Below are 16,316 nucleotides of genomic sequence, written 5' to 3' on the forward strand. Positions count from 1 at the left end.
ATTTTATTTTAAAGCGTTCACAGGCAAATTTGCTTTATGTTTAGGTCTATATTGCTTTTATTTCCCCAGTGTCAAAATCAGGCAATTTGGATTTCTGAAAATCTGGATTTTTTTTTTTCATTATATGGTGGTTGTGTCCACCCACTGCAAAGACACATTTATAATTTATATGCAAACACCATATAAAAGTAAATTTTATCATCCGATGACCGCTTTAAATTTAATAATTTACAGACTGAAAAATATGATGTTTTCTAACAGTTAAATAATTAGAGAAAAACTTTTCACTGGCATTTTGTTTTCATAGTAAGACAGATTTCATAATGTGTCATTATAGGATTGTCTAGCGATATATGGATTATTGTAGAATTGCTGTATCGTGATATTATCGGTATTGTGAGCAATGTATCATGTACCGTATCATATTGTATCGTGAGGTACCCTGTGATTGCCACCCCTACTCCCTATACGCATTTTTTTGCATTCCCTCTAGGGCATCAATAACAAAGAAACAAAAGAGTAAATTTGAGGGTGATTTCGACTGGGGGAACACTATCTATGTCTCTTGTTCCTTCCAGAATAATCGCGGTTGATAAAAATAAGGCTTAGAGCTTGCCATTATGTCTAACTAAGCATTGAGTGGACAAACAACCACATATATTTTCACATGCACCACACAAACAAAGCAGCGTCCTGAAAATAAAGAAGTTGATGACATCAGATGGCATCATATGAAGCATTCCCGTAGCATGAACAAAATTATGCAGTTAAGTTCCCTCGAAAGGAAGCCTTTTCCCTTTTTAAAAAAGGCATCAAAAAGAGCAAAAGAATCTCCTAAAATTTCTTAGTAACTTCTTAAAGTACATTTTGAAAACTGGTATATAATCTATTCAAAACATAATATAACTGTACCTTTGATTCCTTGAGGTCCAGGTGGCCCAGTACGCCCCTCAGTTCCAGGAACCCCTGGCATTCCAAGATTACCCTTTTCCCCTGGAAATCCTGACTCTCCTTGCGGACCTATGTCACCCTTAGGACCAGGAAGACCCCTGCCAGGTTCACCCTGTATACGATACAGATCAAAATCATTGACAAATCCGTCCTTCGGATGAGACGTTAAACCGAGGCCCTGACTCTCTGTGGTCATAAAAAATCCCAGGATGTCTTTTGAAAGAGTAGGGGTATAACCCCGGCATCCTGGCCAAATTTGCCCAATGGCCTCTGTCCATCATGGCCAACTAATCATCCCCATATTTGGCTTCATCACTGTCTCCACTCCACCAGTAAGCTGGTGTGTGGTGAGCGTTCTGCCGCAATATGGCTGCCGTCGCATCATCCAGGTGGAGGCTGCACATTGGTGGTGGTTGAGGAGATCCCCCCCCCTCCCCTATGTGAAGCGCTTTGAGTGTCTAGGAAAGCGCTATATAAATGTAATGAATTATTATTACAAAGTGACAATTTCTTACCCATTTCAATGAAATATTATAGATCAAAATCTAAATGGTAGCCACCATCATACTTTTTGCCCAGGTGTCCCTGCACGACCAGGAAAGCCATCCTGGCCTGGTTGACCAGGTTCTCCTGGAATTCCATTGGTACCTGGAATCCCAGAGTATCCTAGCAGAGTGAATGATGTGTATTTAGAAAACATTACAGATTAGATTACAAAAACAAAATTTGACACTCATTTATGCAAAAGTAATTGGGACTAAAATGTGCATTACCTAGAATATGAATAGAATAATTTATTTATTTTTTATTTTTTGCAAGAGTATATTTTGATCATAAAGTATGCCCAACCTAAATCTATACAGCACTTATTTTCCACTGTAGCTGTTGTTATCAATAAACAAACTTAGTTATTTAAAAGTTAAAGGTGTTTCAGTGCTTTAGCACATTTCTCCTTCTCCTTTATAAAAGTTAATTTGACTGTTACAGTCTGGTTACCTTTTTGCCCTGGGGGCCCAGGAAGTCCAATTCCTGGCAGCCCAGGGTCACCTTTGGTTCCTTGCAATCCTGGAAGCCCACGTTCACCTGGAAGACCTCTATCACCTGAGTGACAACGTGAAAAAAAAACGTCAACACAGCCAGCTCTGCATCACACCACTGAGTGCAGTTTTCAAGCACTAAGCAGTATGAAACATTTGTATAACCTGAATTTACCTTGTAGACCAGGTCTGCCAGTCTCTCCACGGGCCCCTGGGGCACCCTGAGGTCCAGGTAAACTTATTACTCTACCAGCTTCACCTTTACTTCCTATAAAAGTATTTGGGATTATGGTTATTTTAAAGAGCATAGCATTTACAACCAGTGGATAAGCAAATGTATTACTCTAAATCAATGACCTGGAAATCCTTGTTTTCCTGGTGTACCAGGCAACCCTGCATAGCCCTTTTCACCAGGTTCACCTGGCTGTCCTACACCTGGGATACCTGGGGGACCTCTCTCACCCGGAGGGCCGGTGGTACCAGGATCTCCATCCAGGCCACGATCACCCTTAATACCAACTCTAGCCTAATCATAGAAAATATTTATGAATCAAAATACCGTCTAAGGTTAGGAAAAACACTGCAGAATAGACATTGGGGCTTAGATGCACTGTGAATTAGATGCAAAAGTGAATTCAGCTATTTAAGTATCGAAGACTTTTCAGCCAGATCTTTGAACTCACAGGCTCTCCCTTGGCTCCAGGTTGACCTGGTCGACCATCTCTTCCTTTGAGCCCATCAACACCTGGGAATCCTCTGACTCCAGTAGTACCAGGAGAACCCTTATCTCCTTTCATGCCAGGGGGCACAAAGACATCACCAGGTTCACCCTGAGCGCCAGGGGCACCCATTAAACCCGGAGAGCCATCTTGACCCTAAAGTCCAAAGAAATGCAAGAAGAAAGGTAAGATTTGTGCAGACAGGATTTATAGTGTTTACATCCACATTTAGCATGGCCGCAGTGCACTACCAATTACGTTTGTGTCCAATCCAATGTTTGTTGGTGCCACAAAATAGACTTTAACATACTAAGTAAGAAAAGATATATAACAATATAAAATGTACGTACAGGATTTCCAGGAGGCCCAAAAGGTCCTGGCACACCCTTCTCTCCTTTACTCCCTAGTTGTCCAGGAAAACCTAAAATGAAATCATCCAGCATGATGCACAATCTCAGAAAGTCCAAACATACCAAAACAAAGCCTTGCTCATTGCTTCTCACCTTGCTGACCCTTTGGCCCCTGGGGACCAGGCAATCCCGGGGCTCTGGAATCAGTGCACTCAGTGCATTTTTCACCTTTATCGCCTGAAAGAGTAAAAAAAAAAAAAAAAACTTAGAACCAATTTGGAGGAAACTGAAACTACAGTGAACAAATGGAGGAATTACAGCCTCACCTTTCTGTCCCACCTCTCCTGGCAACCCTGTAGGTCCCGGAGGGCCTGGAGGTCCTTTTTCAATATTACAGTCTTCATCTAAAATAAACAAGTTAATGCCAATGACATTTTGAGATGGACAATCGAAGGAACCAGACAATCATCTTCACACATTGTGTCTTATTATTATCATTTGCCTCTTACCAGAAATGACATTTTTGAGTTATGGTTATTATCACAGCATGACAGAAACAGTCGTTTATGTTTAAGATGTTCTTACTGATCGGCCCTGGTGGTCCGGGTGGGCCGGGTTGTCCATCAGCTCCATTTGGACCTTTAAGAGACAATCCATCAGCTCCTTTATCTCCCTTCTGGCCAATCTCTCCAGGAAGCCCAGAAGGTCCAGGAGGACCCTCAATATAACTGCCTGCAGTCAACCATGGACATAAGGGAAAGGATCATCATTACTGCGTACTTTTGTGCATTACTAAATCATACCAACCTACTCCTTCTAATTTATCAAAGTGTGCTTCTCTCACCTGGGGGACCAGGATTTCCACGCTCTCCCGGATAACCTGATGAATGAAGAAAACAGATAAAAAGACGGTACAATTTGACAGGACAAGGACAATAAGGACATGCCATCAAGCAAACATCACCTGTCTCTCCTTCTGCTCCAGGGGGACCAGGAGGACCAGGAGGGCCAGGACGACCAAAACCCTGTAAGATAATAATTATTATCATTAGTAGCTAGCAGACCATAACATTGTTCTAAGTGAATTAGGTGTGGCAAGTAGAGTGTGGCTTTGTCAGTCATCAGTACAGTTTCAGCACTGCAGCCGTTACCTGAGTATTTTGGAAACACTTACATATCCTGGTGGTCCTTTTTCTCCTTTGTCACCCTAACATGAACCAAAATCATAATTAAAATAAAAAAAAAAATAAAAAAAAATACATTTTATGTCAAGAGTTACAGGATGCACCTCCAAGATGGGATTTCTTACCTTTAAGCCATCATACCCAGGAGTACCAGGGAAGCCCCTTTCCCCCTATCACAAACAAAGGGTTTCAAAAAAAATCTCATTCAATGTGATTTAAGTATTTGAAATAAGAGAGTCAAAATTAACCATTATCAAATCTGAAATGATAACAGCTGGCAACAGGTAACTGCACTGCTCAAGACATTGTCCAAAATCACCATACCTTTTCTCCACTCTGTCCATCTTTGCCTGGTTTACCCTTGAAAAACAAAAACAAAAATACATTAAATTTTACATAAATTTTACATAAACAAAATTTTACATAATAAATAAAACACTCTACCTATGATGAAAAGGTCAATAATAATATGTATCATACAACTACACAATCACAACAATCATACAATCGAAATGAATACAAAACAAGGAAAGTCTTGGATTCAAAGCCTGTACATTAACAATGTTTTAAATTTCATTTTATGGTATAAATTAATAGAATTATTTAAGATTGATCATTGCGACTCTTTACACAGATGATCAGATGTTCTTGCTTCAATGCTCTCTGGATTTTTCTTAAATCAATATCATCAGGTTTTAAACAAACAGGTTGAATTCAATTGCTGCTGTCATTAAACCAAAAGAGATAAAACAAATGTGATTTTTTCAAATTGTATTCTAATCTACTTATTCTGATATAATTTATAATTATATATATAAAAAACACTATTCAATTATTAAAACACAATATAACACATTTTTGCTATTGGTCTAGGAAATGTTGACCCCACTGTTAAATCTGGGTGATTTATGATTCATGTATTATATAAGTAAACATGTATTTGTGTTCTTGTACAAATCACTTACTATTGGTCCTGGTGGTCCTTGTTCACCTTTGATTCCACGTTGATGTGATGCACAAAAACCCTTGGTGCAGAGGACAAAGGTTAAATTAATATGTATTACTACAGTATTTATTAAAACTTGTAGACAAACTCATAAATTCAAAGATTCAAACAACATCACAAGGTTAAGTTTTGTTTTACAGGTCATATAAATATATGAAGAGTTTGGTTCCAAAACGCTATAAATCCATTTTGATGAATTTGAGTAAAACTGTGTTTTCTTTAGCAAGAAAATGGGAAGATGAAAACCACTATTTTCGGTTTCAAATTTTCACATAGCATTTGTAGGTTATAATAACAATAAAAAATGAAATCCAGGTTTTGATTTCCAAAGATTTATTATAAAAACAGATCGTTTTTTCCCCAAAATGCAATAAATCCAATAATTTATTTTTGTTTCAAAATGCAATTAATCAAAATAAAATTTTATACACATTGAATTTCTTGTGCATACTATAAATCCATTGCTTTAATATAACAATATTCGGTAACACTTTAAGGGTTCATGTCATGAATTATCATGAATTCATGGATAAATGAATTATGCATTAATTCATATTAATATCATCAGGAACTATCAAGGTTTTTTTTTTTAACAGTTCAACGTTTTTCATTCATGACTTCATGAATGAACAAAACCTTAATTAAAACATTAACTAAGACGAGCACATCATCATGAATTATGATTTATTAAGCATGATCTAACGTTATGCATATACATCGCTGTTGTCAACCTTGGGACGTCGCCGCTGAACTTTTTTGACGGCGATCAGCTGTAAACTGGCTTGGTCCTGCTCGGTTTTCGTTGACTTTGAATAAAACAACTGAAAGTTTTCCAAAAGATCCTCTGGGGGTCAGTGTGTCAGCGTGACAGAAGTTTGATGCTGTCGTGTGAGAACAATCAACAGCCGGCATTTCCTCCTCCCGAGTCCATCTTCTTCCTCACGTAAATGATTCGATTTCGATGTCACGTTTACCCATGAAGGATGCCTTACCCTCCGCAGGTTCACCAATGCTGTAAAAATTATTCATTTTTTTGTTTGTTTGTTGATCGAAAGGACAAAATAGAGAAAACCTAGGAAGCCGGGTTAGTTAAAGCGCTGCCGTTACTGTTTACATTGCGTGGAATGGTGCGTTGTGATTGGTTTAGCGGATATGTGGCATTTTGCAGAAAAGGGAGACTGGCGTTTGTCGCGGTTTGGAAAGAAAGGGAGAAAACATTACATAACAACACGGCGGATATCCCGTTTTACGTAAAATTAAACATTGTTTTGTATCTGGTCGGTATTGAAAAGTCCGATTTTTGCAGTAACTCATTTTTTTTAAAAATGGCGTTTATCGCGTTTTGGAACCAAACTCTTCATACAAATTTATAATGACACATTTTATAATATATTAATAATCATAAAATGGATTCTGTACTATCCAGTTGTATTTGTTGATACAATTGTGTGCTGTCACTTACTTTTTCTCCTTTGTCTCCTTTAGAGCCTGTTTCACCCTAGTAAACATGCAAAGTACAAGGGAAACTTAGCAGTGCAATTTAGATAAAATAAATGTATACATTTCTTAGGGGATTTGCTGATGACATCATACCGTTGGTCCAGGAATATAAATGGTTGTGCCAGGGCCTTCAAATCCACCGTTTCGTCCCGGTGGCCCGGGGGGACCGATTAAACCTTGTTCTCCCTGAAAAGAAAAAGAGGGATGATCACGATAATGAGTGAGACTAAACCAGGAAAGATGCTGACCAGCTTTGACAATGCAATATGTGGGAGCGTTATTATTTTTTACAGTATATTATATTGTCAACTTCAAGTCACGTTCAATAGTAAGAAGCACACAAATGTATCCTTCTAAGGCAGAATTTGTTACGTCCTATGAAGCACATGCAGCAAGTGGCACTAAAGGTTATGATCCAATAGTTTCACAGAACTCACCTTATCTCCTTTCTCACCAAGAAATGTCAGCTTGTCACCCTGCAACAAGAACGGGTAAGACAGCCTCTAGTCAGTCACTGATAATGTTCTAGACACAAACATTATCATCTATGCAAAAGATTTCAGATGTTACCGGCTCTCCTTTTTGACCAGTTTCACCAGGCCTTCCCTTCAAAGAACAATGAATGGTGTGAGATTCAGAAAAATGGCATGGTGTGTGATTCAGATGAGAGTTCACTGGTGTCGGTTAATTATGTTGTAGTTTATAAATTGATTTAGAGATTTTAACTTTAAACTCACAGGAGGTCCAATTGGTCCAGGTGGTCCGAGTGGCCCTTGTTGTCCAGGATATCCTTTTTGCCCCTAAAAAAATGAAAAGAGAATCAGAAAAAAGTTATGAAAGAATTGAAATCATATAACAGGCAATAAAATATAAATGGTAAATGAACATGTTCAATATGAACACAAAAAGGGGCATTGAAATTAAAATCCGTACTGGTGAACCGAGTGGTCCTGGCAAGCCCCTGTCTCCTTTTTGAGGGATGGGTACTCCAATAACACCACCAGGATCACCCTATGAGAGTGAAATATGCACCAAAAAAATAAATAAATAAATCACTACACCATTTTAAAGACACACATCAATGACTAATGAACTATACTGCTTCACCAATGCTATCTTGCTGCGACCGATTTGTACGAGGTGGTGGCTGATTCGTGCGAAGTTGTACGACCTCACTCACCTTCATACGAATTGGGCAACTTGTAAAATATGTACGATTTAGCAGAATTTGTACGGATTCATACGAAATGGATTACCACCATTTTTATAAAAGCAACTAGGCACTCGAGGCCATACGTATTAATAATTTTAACATGGTTAGGGCTCATTTAGGCACTCTTCATGCTTTATGTTGTGCATGGGTGGGATTGCAAATTTTCAACTATCTTTATAGATTTACAATGTCATTAGTAATATAGCATACTCTTTCTCTGTGATATCCCTGTTTATTTGTCAGCATAAGTCCATTCAGCAGACGTTTAGCTCCAGGGCTTTTGTTAAACCTATAGAACTGCATTTTTGAATTCCCACAGACAGTCTATTCGACAAAGGGGCAGTGTCAAAATCAAAAGTGCATTATGGGTGTTGAAGTTGTTGCACTGTAAAAAATATTTTCAAGATTTGTTCTCACAACATATTTTCTTTTGTCAAATCAACTTTATTATAATTTATTTAGTTGAGATAACTTATCATTTTGAGTTTCTAATGGTTAAATTAATCTACTTCATTCTATTAACTCACTTTTTTCCAGTTCAATCAACTTAAAATGTTAAGGCAACCCAGGTTACTTACTTTTTTAAGTTAAACCATCAATATTTTTTTTACAGTGAAGGGACCAAAACACCCCCTTTTCTCTGTTTCTCCTGCAGTACTGATTTCCGGTCAGTTAATAACCCCCTTTAAGAACAAATCTCTGTAACATACAACCATATTGCTTTAAAATGGGGTTCATACCTTTACTCCCGTCAAACCTGGAATACCCTAAGGAAGATTCAGAAAGATATATGTTAAGTCAGGAATCTTGTTGTTGGTCTGGATTAACATTGTACAGTGAGTTATAACACATATTACAAGATTAACGTTTTTATCTAATGGCACCGTTTATTAAGCACTGATATATTGGTATATGACATGACATAAAAACGAATCATACTGGTGGTCCCCTCAGTCCTGGAACACCTGGAATTCCATCAAAACCACGCTCCCCCTGGAAAACACAAAACAAATCCTCTATTGATCCTCACTGAGGATTTTGTGATGAATTGAAGACATTTTAAATATATATATATATATAAAATCATAGGTCTCAGATCAAAAACACAACAAATATTTTGTACCTTGGTTCCATTGCAACCGGGAATTCCCTGAGGTCCAGGTGCGCCTTCTAGACCTGGAAGACCCTGTGGAATATCAAAACAATAGCAGAAACATTCAGAGATGCAAAACAATTGTTTTGTTTTCCCAAAATTCATGATATTCATTCATGATGATCAATTTTTACAAAAAGACTCTCAGTTTAACTTACTGGAATACCTGGGCGTCCTGGGAAACCTGCCACGCCGGGTGGGCCCTACAAAAGAAACATCTATATGCTATAATGATGTACATTAATCACATATTGCAGTGCTGCTATAATGTAACAATATTTTATTTATTTTTTATTTTTTCAGTCTTACAAAATATGACTATATTTTTACAAGACAAGAGCAGACACTTACTCTGCTTCCTTTCATTCCTGGAGCTCCTGACTCCCCTGTATCTCCCTGGAAGAAAACATAAAAACATATTAAAATAAGACTACAAGTCATATTTTCTTTTGCTTTCTCAACTTAGAATTGTCTATTGTTGGTTCCCATTTGTAAAACCTATAGTGTTTTTTTTTTTTTTAAATGAGAATACTATTACTTATAATGGTAAAAACTGAAATAAAATGATTAAATCTAGTTATTTGTCAAACCATTCTTCTGGATATACTGTATATACTATATACAAAACTTGTTAGATATAAAAAAATTATTACATTCAGAAATTAGCATTTATTTAAAATGCTAATAAGAATTATTGTATAAGTATTAAAATAAGTATTGTTTATTGTTAGTTCATGATACCTAATGCATTTGTAACACATTTTCTGTTAATTTGTCTTAATTTCATTTTCATAGACTTCTAGTTTGTTTGTTTACTCTTTCCTTCTTTCTAGTTCCCGCTAGTCTGTTGTTGTCATAGTAACTAATTTGATTAATCATTCTGTTCAGGTGTGCACCTCGTTGTAATCTGTATATAAATTCACGCGAAGCTGTGCTGCACTTTTTAGGCCAGTTTCACACATGCTAGGTGTTTAAATATCACTAAATGTGGCGAGTTCTGAGAAGTGACAACACGCAGCTCATGTTTCCAGTTGGTTTGCTGTAATCTGTAAATACGAGTGTATGTGATATGTGGATCTGCTGTGCCGCTTTCTGAAGTTGATGATAGAAAAGTTGTTTGACCAAAAGCATGAAGGCATTGTGCATAATCGACCAATTGTGATGTGCAAGAAGGCAGATCTACAAAGAACCGTCAAAGCATTGCAGTATGCATATAGAATGTATGAGGACTTTTGAGATTAGAAACAAAACCCCCCCAAAAAAAGACATTTTAGGCAGTTTAGAAGTTTTGACCGGATACTTGGTTATGGTCTGAAAATGAGGGTACTAAAGCAAATCAATTGCAAGTAGTCTTTTAAAATGACTTAAAAATCAGTATTGTACTTCACCTTTGGTCCCATTGGCCCTGGGGGGCCCTCGTGACCTTGCAATCCAGGAAATCCGACATGGCCCATTAAACCAGGAAGCCCAACCTCACCCTAATAAGGAATAACAAATGGTGATGATGTCAATGACCTAATACTGTATGTCAGAGTATGTGCTGTTAACAAAAAAGCACCACAAGATGGCGCAACAGATCCTTCATTGTAGGATCAGTGCTCTGACATTATGAACTACATAAAAGATATAATGAATGGCACACACTTAAGTGATCACTGTGTTGGGTGTATACAGTTCATGCTGTACTACAATATTCAACGATATACTCTTTTATAACTTCTTGATCCCTATACTCTAATCTTTACTTTCACGCTCCTCAATTCCTAAAACTAATTTGACCTCTTCTACTTGGTCAAGGTGCTAGTTAAGATGTAAGAAACAGTATGCAAAACAGGTGAGATGTGCAGGAAAACATACTCACCTTTGCGCCTTTAACACCACTGCAGTCACATCCGCCACATGAAGACCTCGAGCATCCTCTCTGCAAGAAAGAAAATGTCAAGTTTCACACTGAACCACTAGGAAGCAGTAAACACACGACATTGGCACCAGGTTCTTAAAGGAGATGCCTGTGAAAGACAAAAGCTTTGGACTGAATCAGGGGTGACACAAGGGTGGTTGACACTAGGCCAGTGCGTCACCGCTGGCAGAATGTTCCAATGGCTTGAATACTGTATATGTAAATCATTTCATATTTATTTACAGTGGCATAGTGTGTGGGACAGGAGTCAGGGAATGGGGGTTGGGGTAACAATAACAATTGCAGAAAAAATAGCATTACAATGTCCAGAAATCAATTCCAGTAGTACAATTCTGTACCTTAATTATCTGTGGGTCTGCAGCAATACACTTTTTCATAACAGAGATGCAGTCTCAAGTCAAGTAGACTGTTACATTATCTAGTTTAGTATACTTCACATTTCATTATGTAGGTTAGCCAAAGGTACTCTACACATTATACCCAGAAGAGAGAGAGTTCAGTTCCCAGAAAGTTTTACTACAGTCCCTGTGAATTTTACCTATAGACCTGATTCACCACGCATGAATTAAAAGAATAACTTTTTTTTTTTATTCCGGAAAGGGTGTGTTCTTCACTATGAAAAATCTGTCATTAAAGGGATAGTTCACCCAAAAATTAAAACCATTTACTCACCCTCAAGACGTTTCAAACCTGTATGCGTTTCTTTCTCATATGGGTAACCAAACAGTTGATGTGGCCCCATTGACTTCCATTATAGGAAATAAAAGTACAATGAAAGTCAATGAAGTCAACTGTCTGGTTATTTCTTTCAAATATCTTCTTTTATGTTCAACACAATAAAGAAACTCATACTAGTTTAGAGTAACATGGGGGTGAGTAAATTATGAAAGTTTTTTTCATTTTTGGGTGAAAGTATCGCTTTAACTACTCACCGTCATGTTAGACTGGTTTTTATCTTTGGAACACAAATGAAGATATTTACACAATCACTTTCTATGATGAACAGATTTAATCTAGGCTTTTATTCACATATAAATATTGATCAGTGAATGTAAAGCAATTCAATTTGGTAAATGGAAGCTCAAAAACGACATACAAAAACCAAAAAGGCTCAGAGCAGCATATTTGATCTTCCGCAAGAATGTGGTTAAATGGTTAAGCTTCACCAAATGTAAGTGTTCTATGTATGTTTGCTCTTTGCTGATTAATATTTATATGTGAATGAAAGCCTAAATTAAACCTGTTTTTTTTCTTCCTGAATTATCTTCATATGTGTTTTGAAATTAAACAAAGGTATTATGGGTTTGGAATGACATGAGAGTGAGTAATTGAAGGCAGAGTTTTCATTTTCGGGTGAACTAACCCTTTCATATAATGCATACTTCAGAAAATGTAAGAGTTATTATTGTACCAACGTTTTTAAGATATAAAGGCACAACAGAGCTTGCTGCATTGTACTAAAAATATGGAATATTACTTGATGAACGTAAGATGAAAATTGTGTATAATAACTCAAGTCAAGACATTTACTGTTTTTACAAGCTAACTGTTGTAAACACTGAAAATTAATATGACAAAAAACATGTACAATAACTATCTCTCTCTACACACAGTGTATACATATGTATGTTACCAAGGAGATAAAACAAGTAGTTGGCATGCAGAGTGTTTGGTCTATACTGAAAGATTACAGACATCATGGAGAGGGTCTTGTACATCCAAACAGAGGCATCAGGCCAAGAATTTAACAGACCTGTTCAACAGTTAAGACCCTAATAAAGGCCTCTCTCTATATCTCTAGATGGACAGCTGGTCCAAGCATGATACTGGACCCTGGGAAACCATTTCTTCCTTCCACGCATCCTTCTATCGTTGCAGTCGTTCTCCCACTCACGTGTGAGGCAGGCAGCCAAATGTCTGCACATCTGGAGAAGCAGGCCTGGCAGGGACTATCACCAGCTGCCGGGGTCGGGTCTGAGACCGCACTGCCCCCACCGTGAGCCCTCCTAAAGGCCTAAATGAATCAGCATGTGGGTGCTGAGGACCATGAGAAACACCGCTTTTAGTCTCAAATATCAGCTCTGGCGTGACACACTCTGGCCATTTCTACAAAAAGCCCGCCATCCCTGGAGTGTAATTTCCGAATGTGAACAGACTGTGTTCTGGCTATAATGTGAGATCTGACATCCCTAATGCAATCTCAGTGCCAATGAGAGGCATTCTTCCAGCCATTCACTGACAAGCTGACAAAAATATATCCCTTTTTTCTACAAGGGAACTGAACGTCTTGTAAGTGGAATGCCCACTCTCTCACACACACACACACACTCACACACACTATCCTGTTTTTGAACAGTTAAACATAGTGCTGACCTACTTCTTAACAGTCAGCCAGTCTATTAAAACAAGTAGGTACTTTCCAGCAACAAGCCATACTTGGCATTTCAGAACTAATTTAAAGCATTTTTGTTGTCAACATTATTAAATATGTTAGTATGAAAATTGGGCCGGTTTCTTGCTGTACCCAACTATTTAAAAAAAAAAACAGCAATGTCATCAATGTCATCTGTTAAATTGATACTACAAACATCTTAATATTAACATTTCTTATTATAATAATGTTAAGATTATTAACATTTGCTATCTCAAAATACATGTGTGTACAGCACTGTTATTGCAGGAATTCATTCAATTAGAAAAAAAGTAAAACATGTATATAACTATGACAACCGAGAAACATAATCTGGATTTTTTTTTAAAACATATTTATTTATTTATTTATTTATTTATGATTGTCTCTTTTGAACATTCTGTTGACTATAAGTAACTTTGCAACATGTCAACTAACTCTCATCAGAGTATTCATAAATGGTCTATATAATATGACAACTCTTTATTGTGATGCTCCCCTAACAGACATTGTACTGACTATGGGTAGCTTTGCAACTACATGTCAACTTATTTTAACCCTTATCCTACCAGTCTACTAACACTCTACTAACTCTCTAATGAGAGCTAGTAGATATGTAGGTGCAGTGTTATAGTATATAGTGTTATGTGTTAAAGGGACCATCAAAATAAAGTGGAACTGATTTATTTATGTACAGTATATGTTTAGTTCATAAAAAAAAATATATATATATACTTCATTTTATTTAATTTGATTAAGTATTTTAAATTAAAGAATTGCATATTACATATGGGACAGTGCTCACGTAATTGATACGATTACTGTTACAGTACATGCTGTGTTTTGGTTCTGTTTTTCCTGGTCCTGTCTTTTGACCCAGTTTCCCAGTGTATCTATCCCATTTACCTGTTGTCTCATTAATTAGCTCATTAGTTCCTCTTTTGGTTTAGTATTATACTCCTTGTGTTCCTGCATTCTTTTTCCTGTCTTCGTTAAAGTTAACATGAGTAATTTGCCCTGTGAGCTTTATAAATTAAAGACAATTTTCTGATTCCTTCGTCTTTGTGCGCTACTTCTATACTATCACCTGTGACATTTACTCAGCAATGACAAATTAAATTGATCAAAAGTGACGTTAAAGACATTTATAGTGTTACACAATTTTAAGAAGTAATATTTGAAAATATTATCATTATACTGACCCCATACTTTTGGAAAGTTGAGTATGTCCCACTTAAAGTTAGGGAAACACTTTTTTTTTACTTTAGACATTTTTAACTTTAGACATTCTACTAACTATAGATAACTTTAGACATCAGTATATTAGCCGACTGTTTATATATATATATATATATATATATATATATATATATATATATGCTAACACTTTATTTTGATGGTCCTCAAACAGACTACTTCAATAAATAACTTTGTAACTACATACCAACTTATTCTACAAACCTGAACCTTAACACCTAACCTAACAGTCTATTACAGTCTACTAGTACTCTAATGAGAGTTAGTTGACAAGTAGTTGCAAAATTACTTAGTCAACAGAATGTCTAAAGTGGAAACATTGTATCTGAAGTTAGTTTCTGGAATCTATAGTTTTGTCTTCATTTTAAAAGACTCTCCCTTATCTTCTCTTTTCTGTGATCTACGCACGTGTGTATAAGTTGCTTTATCATTCTAACGTATATTTTAGCACTCGGAGATCCTGTTATGACTATTGCCTAGTTCAGACCACAGCTAATCTGCAGCCTGGATCAACACAGCAGGGGAACTGCTTTGAAATGGGGGATTTTGTTTTTCCTTACCAGGTCAGTCTTGCATCCCAACAAACCCAAACATGACTTGACCAGAAAAATAGCAAAAGCAGACAAGAGTGCTGATAAAACTCTTAATATGGATGTTTTTATACGTAGATGTGATTGCTTAAATGTCCTTGCTTTCAAAGACATTATCGCGAGATTTTGTGTTTGGCCAGTGATACATAAACCATCTCTCTTGTTGTGTTGTCTAGGCATTGCTCTTAGAGCAAACAACCCATGAAAGTGTGAAAAATGAATCAGGCGTGAAAACACAAAGACACAACTTGTCCTCACCTTTACTTTTGTGCTGGGTTAAAAGCAGTACAAAAGTGAGATATTTAACACCCTCAGTGTGAAAGAAGGCTTTTTGTAAGCCTTAAAGCAGCATTATGTTACTTTTAAAATTTTGCTCTCAGGGTCCCCCGAGAGTGGAGGAAGTGATGTATGCCATAAAGCAGTCAAATTTTGTAGTTCTTTTTGTGCTCGGGTTCCTACCCGCACCCCGAAGTTACATAGTGCCAGTAAAAGCAATACAGACACCGTCAGGCTATGGCAGACCTGTCATTCAACCTATAGTAATATTATAAATGTTGAAAAAATTACATAGTGCTGCTTTAATGTAGTTTCTTTGGCTTTTAGAATTAATTTGCAAAAAATAAAAATAAAATAGTAATTTATTTTGTAAAGTGCCTTACAACAGCCAAAAGGTGCACAAGGCGCTATATATAAAAACATAAGTGTACATAATTGGCAATTGAATCGAGACGGAAGCTAGATGTTAAAAGCTTGTCTAAATAGATGTGTTTTCTACTGCAATTTAAAAGTACTCAGCATAGTAATACTTATACTGTATATAGGTGATGTTGAAGTGCATTCCACAGTGAATGACCGACCTCCAAACTTCTTACATTTGAACTTAGGAGTCACCAAAGAGGTGTATTCAGAGGAGTGCAGGGTTCTGACTGGTTTATAGACTGTTAATAGTTCTGTGAGGTAGGCCATAGGAATTTTGGAAAGGAATGACTGGTGATTGGTTTCAGGCTTGGACCGATTGTATATTA

General features: G+C 36.9%; 1 protein-coding gene across 2 annotated transcripts in view; it reads right to left on the bottom strand.

Moving 5' to 3' along the window:
* The window catches only part of col4a1 (collagen, type IV, alpha 1), a 61,822-nt gene that overhangs the window by 11,653 nt on the left and 33,853 nt on the right, over window positions 1–16,316 (bottom strand). For both annotated transcript variants that reach the window (XM_089133337.1, XM_039683586.2), the window contains exons 2-30: window positions 10,975–11,034; window positions 10,502–10,591; window positions 9,465–9,509; window positions 9,272–9,316; window positions 9,084–9,146; window positions 8,900–8,953; window positions 8,701–8,727; window positions 7,681–7,758; window positions 7,485–7,547; window positions 7,318–7,353; window positions 7,185–7,223; window positions 6,841–6,933; window positions 6,710–6,745; window positions 5,207–5,266; window positions 4,566–4,601; window positions 4,367–4,411; window positions 4,232–4,264; window positions 4,022–4,082; window positions 3,902–3,937; window positions 3,643–3,789; window positions 3,384–3,461; window positions 3,211–3,294; window positions 3,058–3,128; window positions 2,672–2,863; window positions 2,346–2,514; window positions 2,164–2,256; window positions 1,948–2,052; window positions 1,520–1,617; window positions 913–1,063 (exon numbers count right to left, since the gene is read on the bottom strand). In XM_089133337.1, coding sequence (XP_088989463.1) covers window positions 913–1,063; window positions 1,520–1,617; window positions 1,948–2,052; window positions 2,164–2,256; window positions 2,346–2,514; window positions 2,672–2,863; window positions 3,058–3,128; window positions 3,211–3,294; window positions 3,384–3,461; window positions 3,643–3,789; window positions 3,902–3,937; window positions 4,022–4,082; window positions 4,232–4,264; window positions 4,367–4,411; window positions 4,566–4,601; window positions 5,207–5,266; window positions 6,710–6,745; window positions 6,841–6,933; window positions 7,185–7,223; window positions 7,318–7,353; window positions 7,485–7,547; window positions 7,681–7,758; window positions 8,701–8,727; window positions 8,900–8,953; window positions 9,084–9,146; window positions 9,272–9,316; window positions 9,465–9,509; window positions 10,502–10,591; window positions 10,975–11,034 — 2,188 coding nt within the window. The remainder of the gene's footprint in view (window positions 1–912; window positions 1,064–1,519; window positions 1,618–1,947; window positions 2,053–2,163; window positions 2,257–2,345; window positions 2,515–2,671; window positions 2,864–3,057; window positions 3,129–3,210; window positions 3,295–3,383; window positions 3,462–3,642; window positions 3,790–3,901; window positions 3,938–4,021; window positions 4,083–4,231; window positions 4,265–4,366; window positions 4,412–4,565; window positions 4,602–5,206; window positions 5,267–6,709; window positions 6,746–6,840; window positions 6,934–7,184; window positions 7,224–7,317; window positions 7,354–7,484; window positions 7,548–7,680; window positions 7,759–8,700; window positions 8,728–8,899; window positions 8,954–9,083; window positions 9,147–9,271; window positions 9,317–9,464; window positions 9,510–10,501; window positions 10,592–10,974; window positions 11,035–16,316) is intronic.

Source organism: Pimephales promelas, chromosome 7 (genome assembly GCF_988280905.1).
Source record: "Pimephales promelas chromosome 7, fPimPro1.hap1.1, whole genome shotgun sequence".
Classification (NCBI taxonomy): domain Eukaryota; kingdom Metazoa; phylum Chordata; class Actinopteri; order Cypriniformes; family Leuciscidae; genus Pimephales; species Pimephales promelas.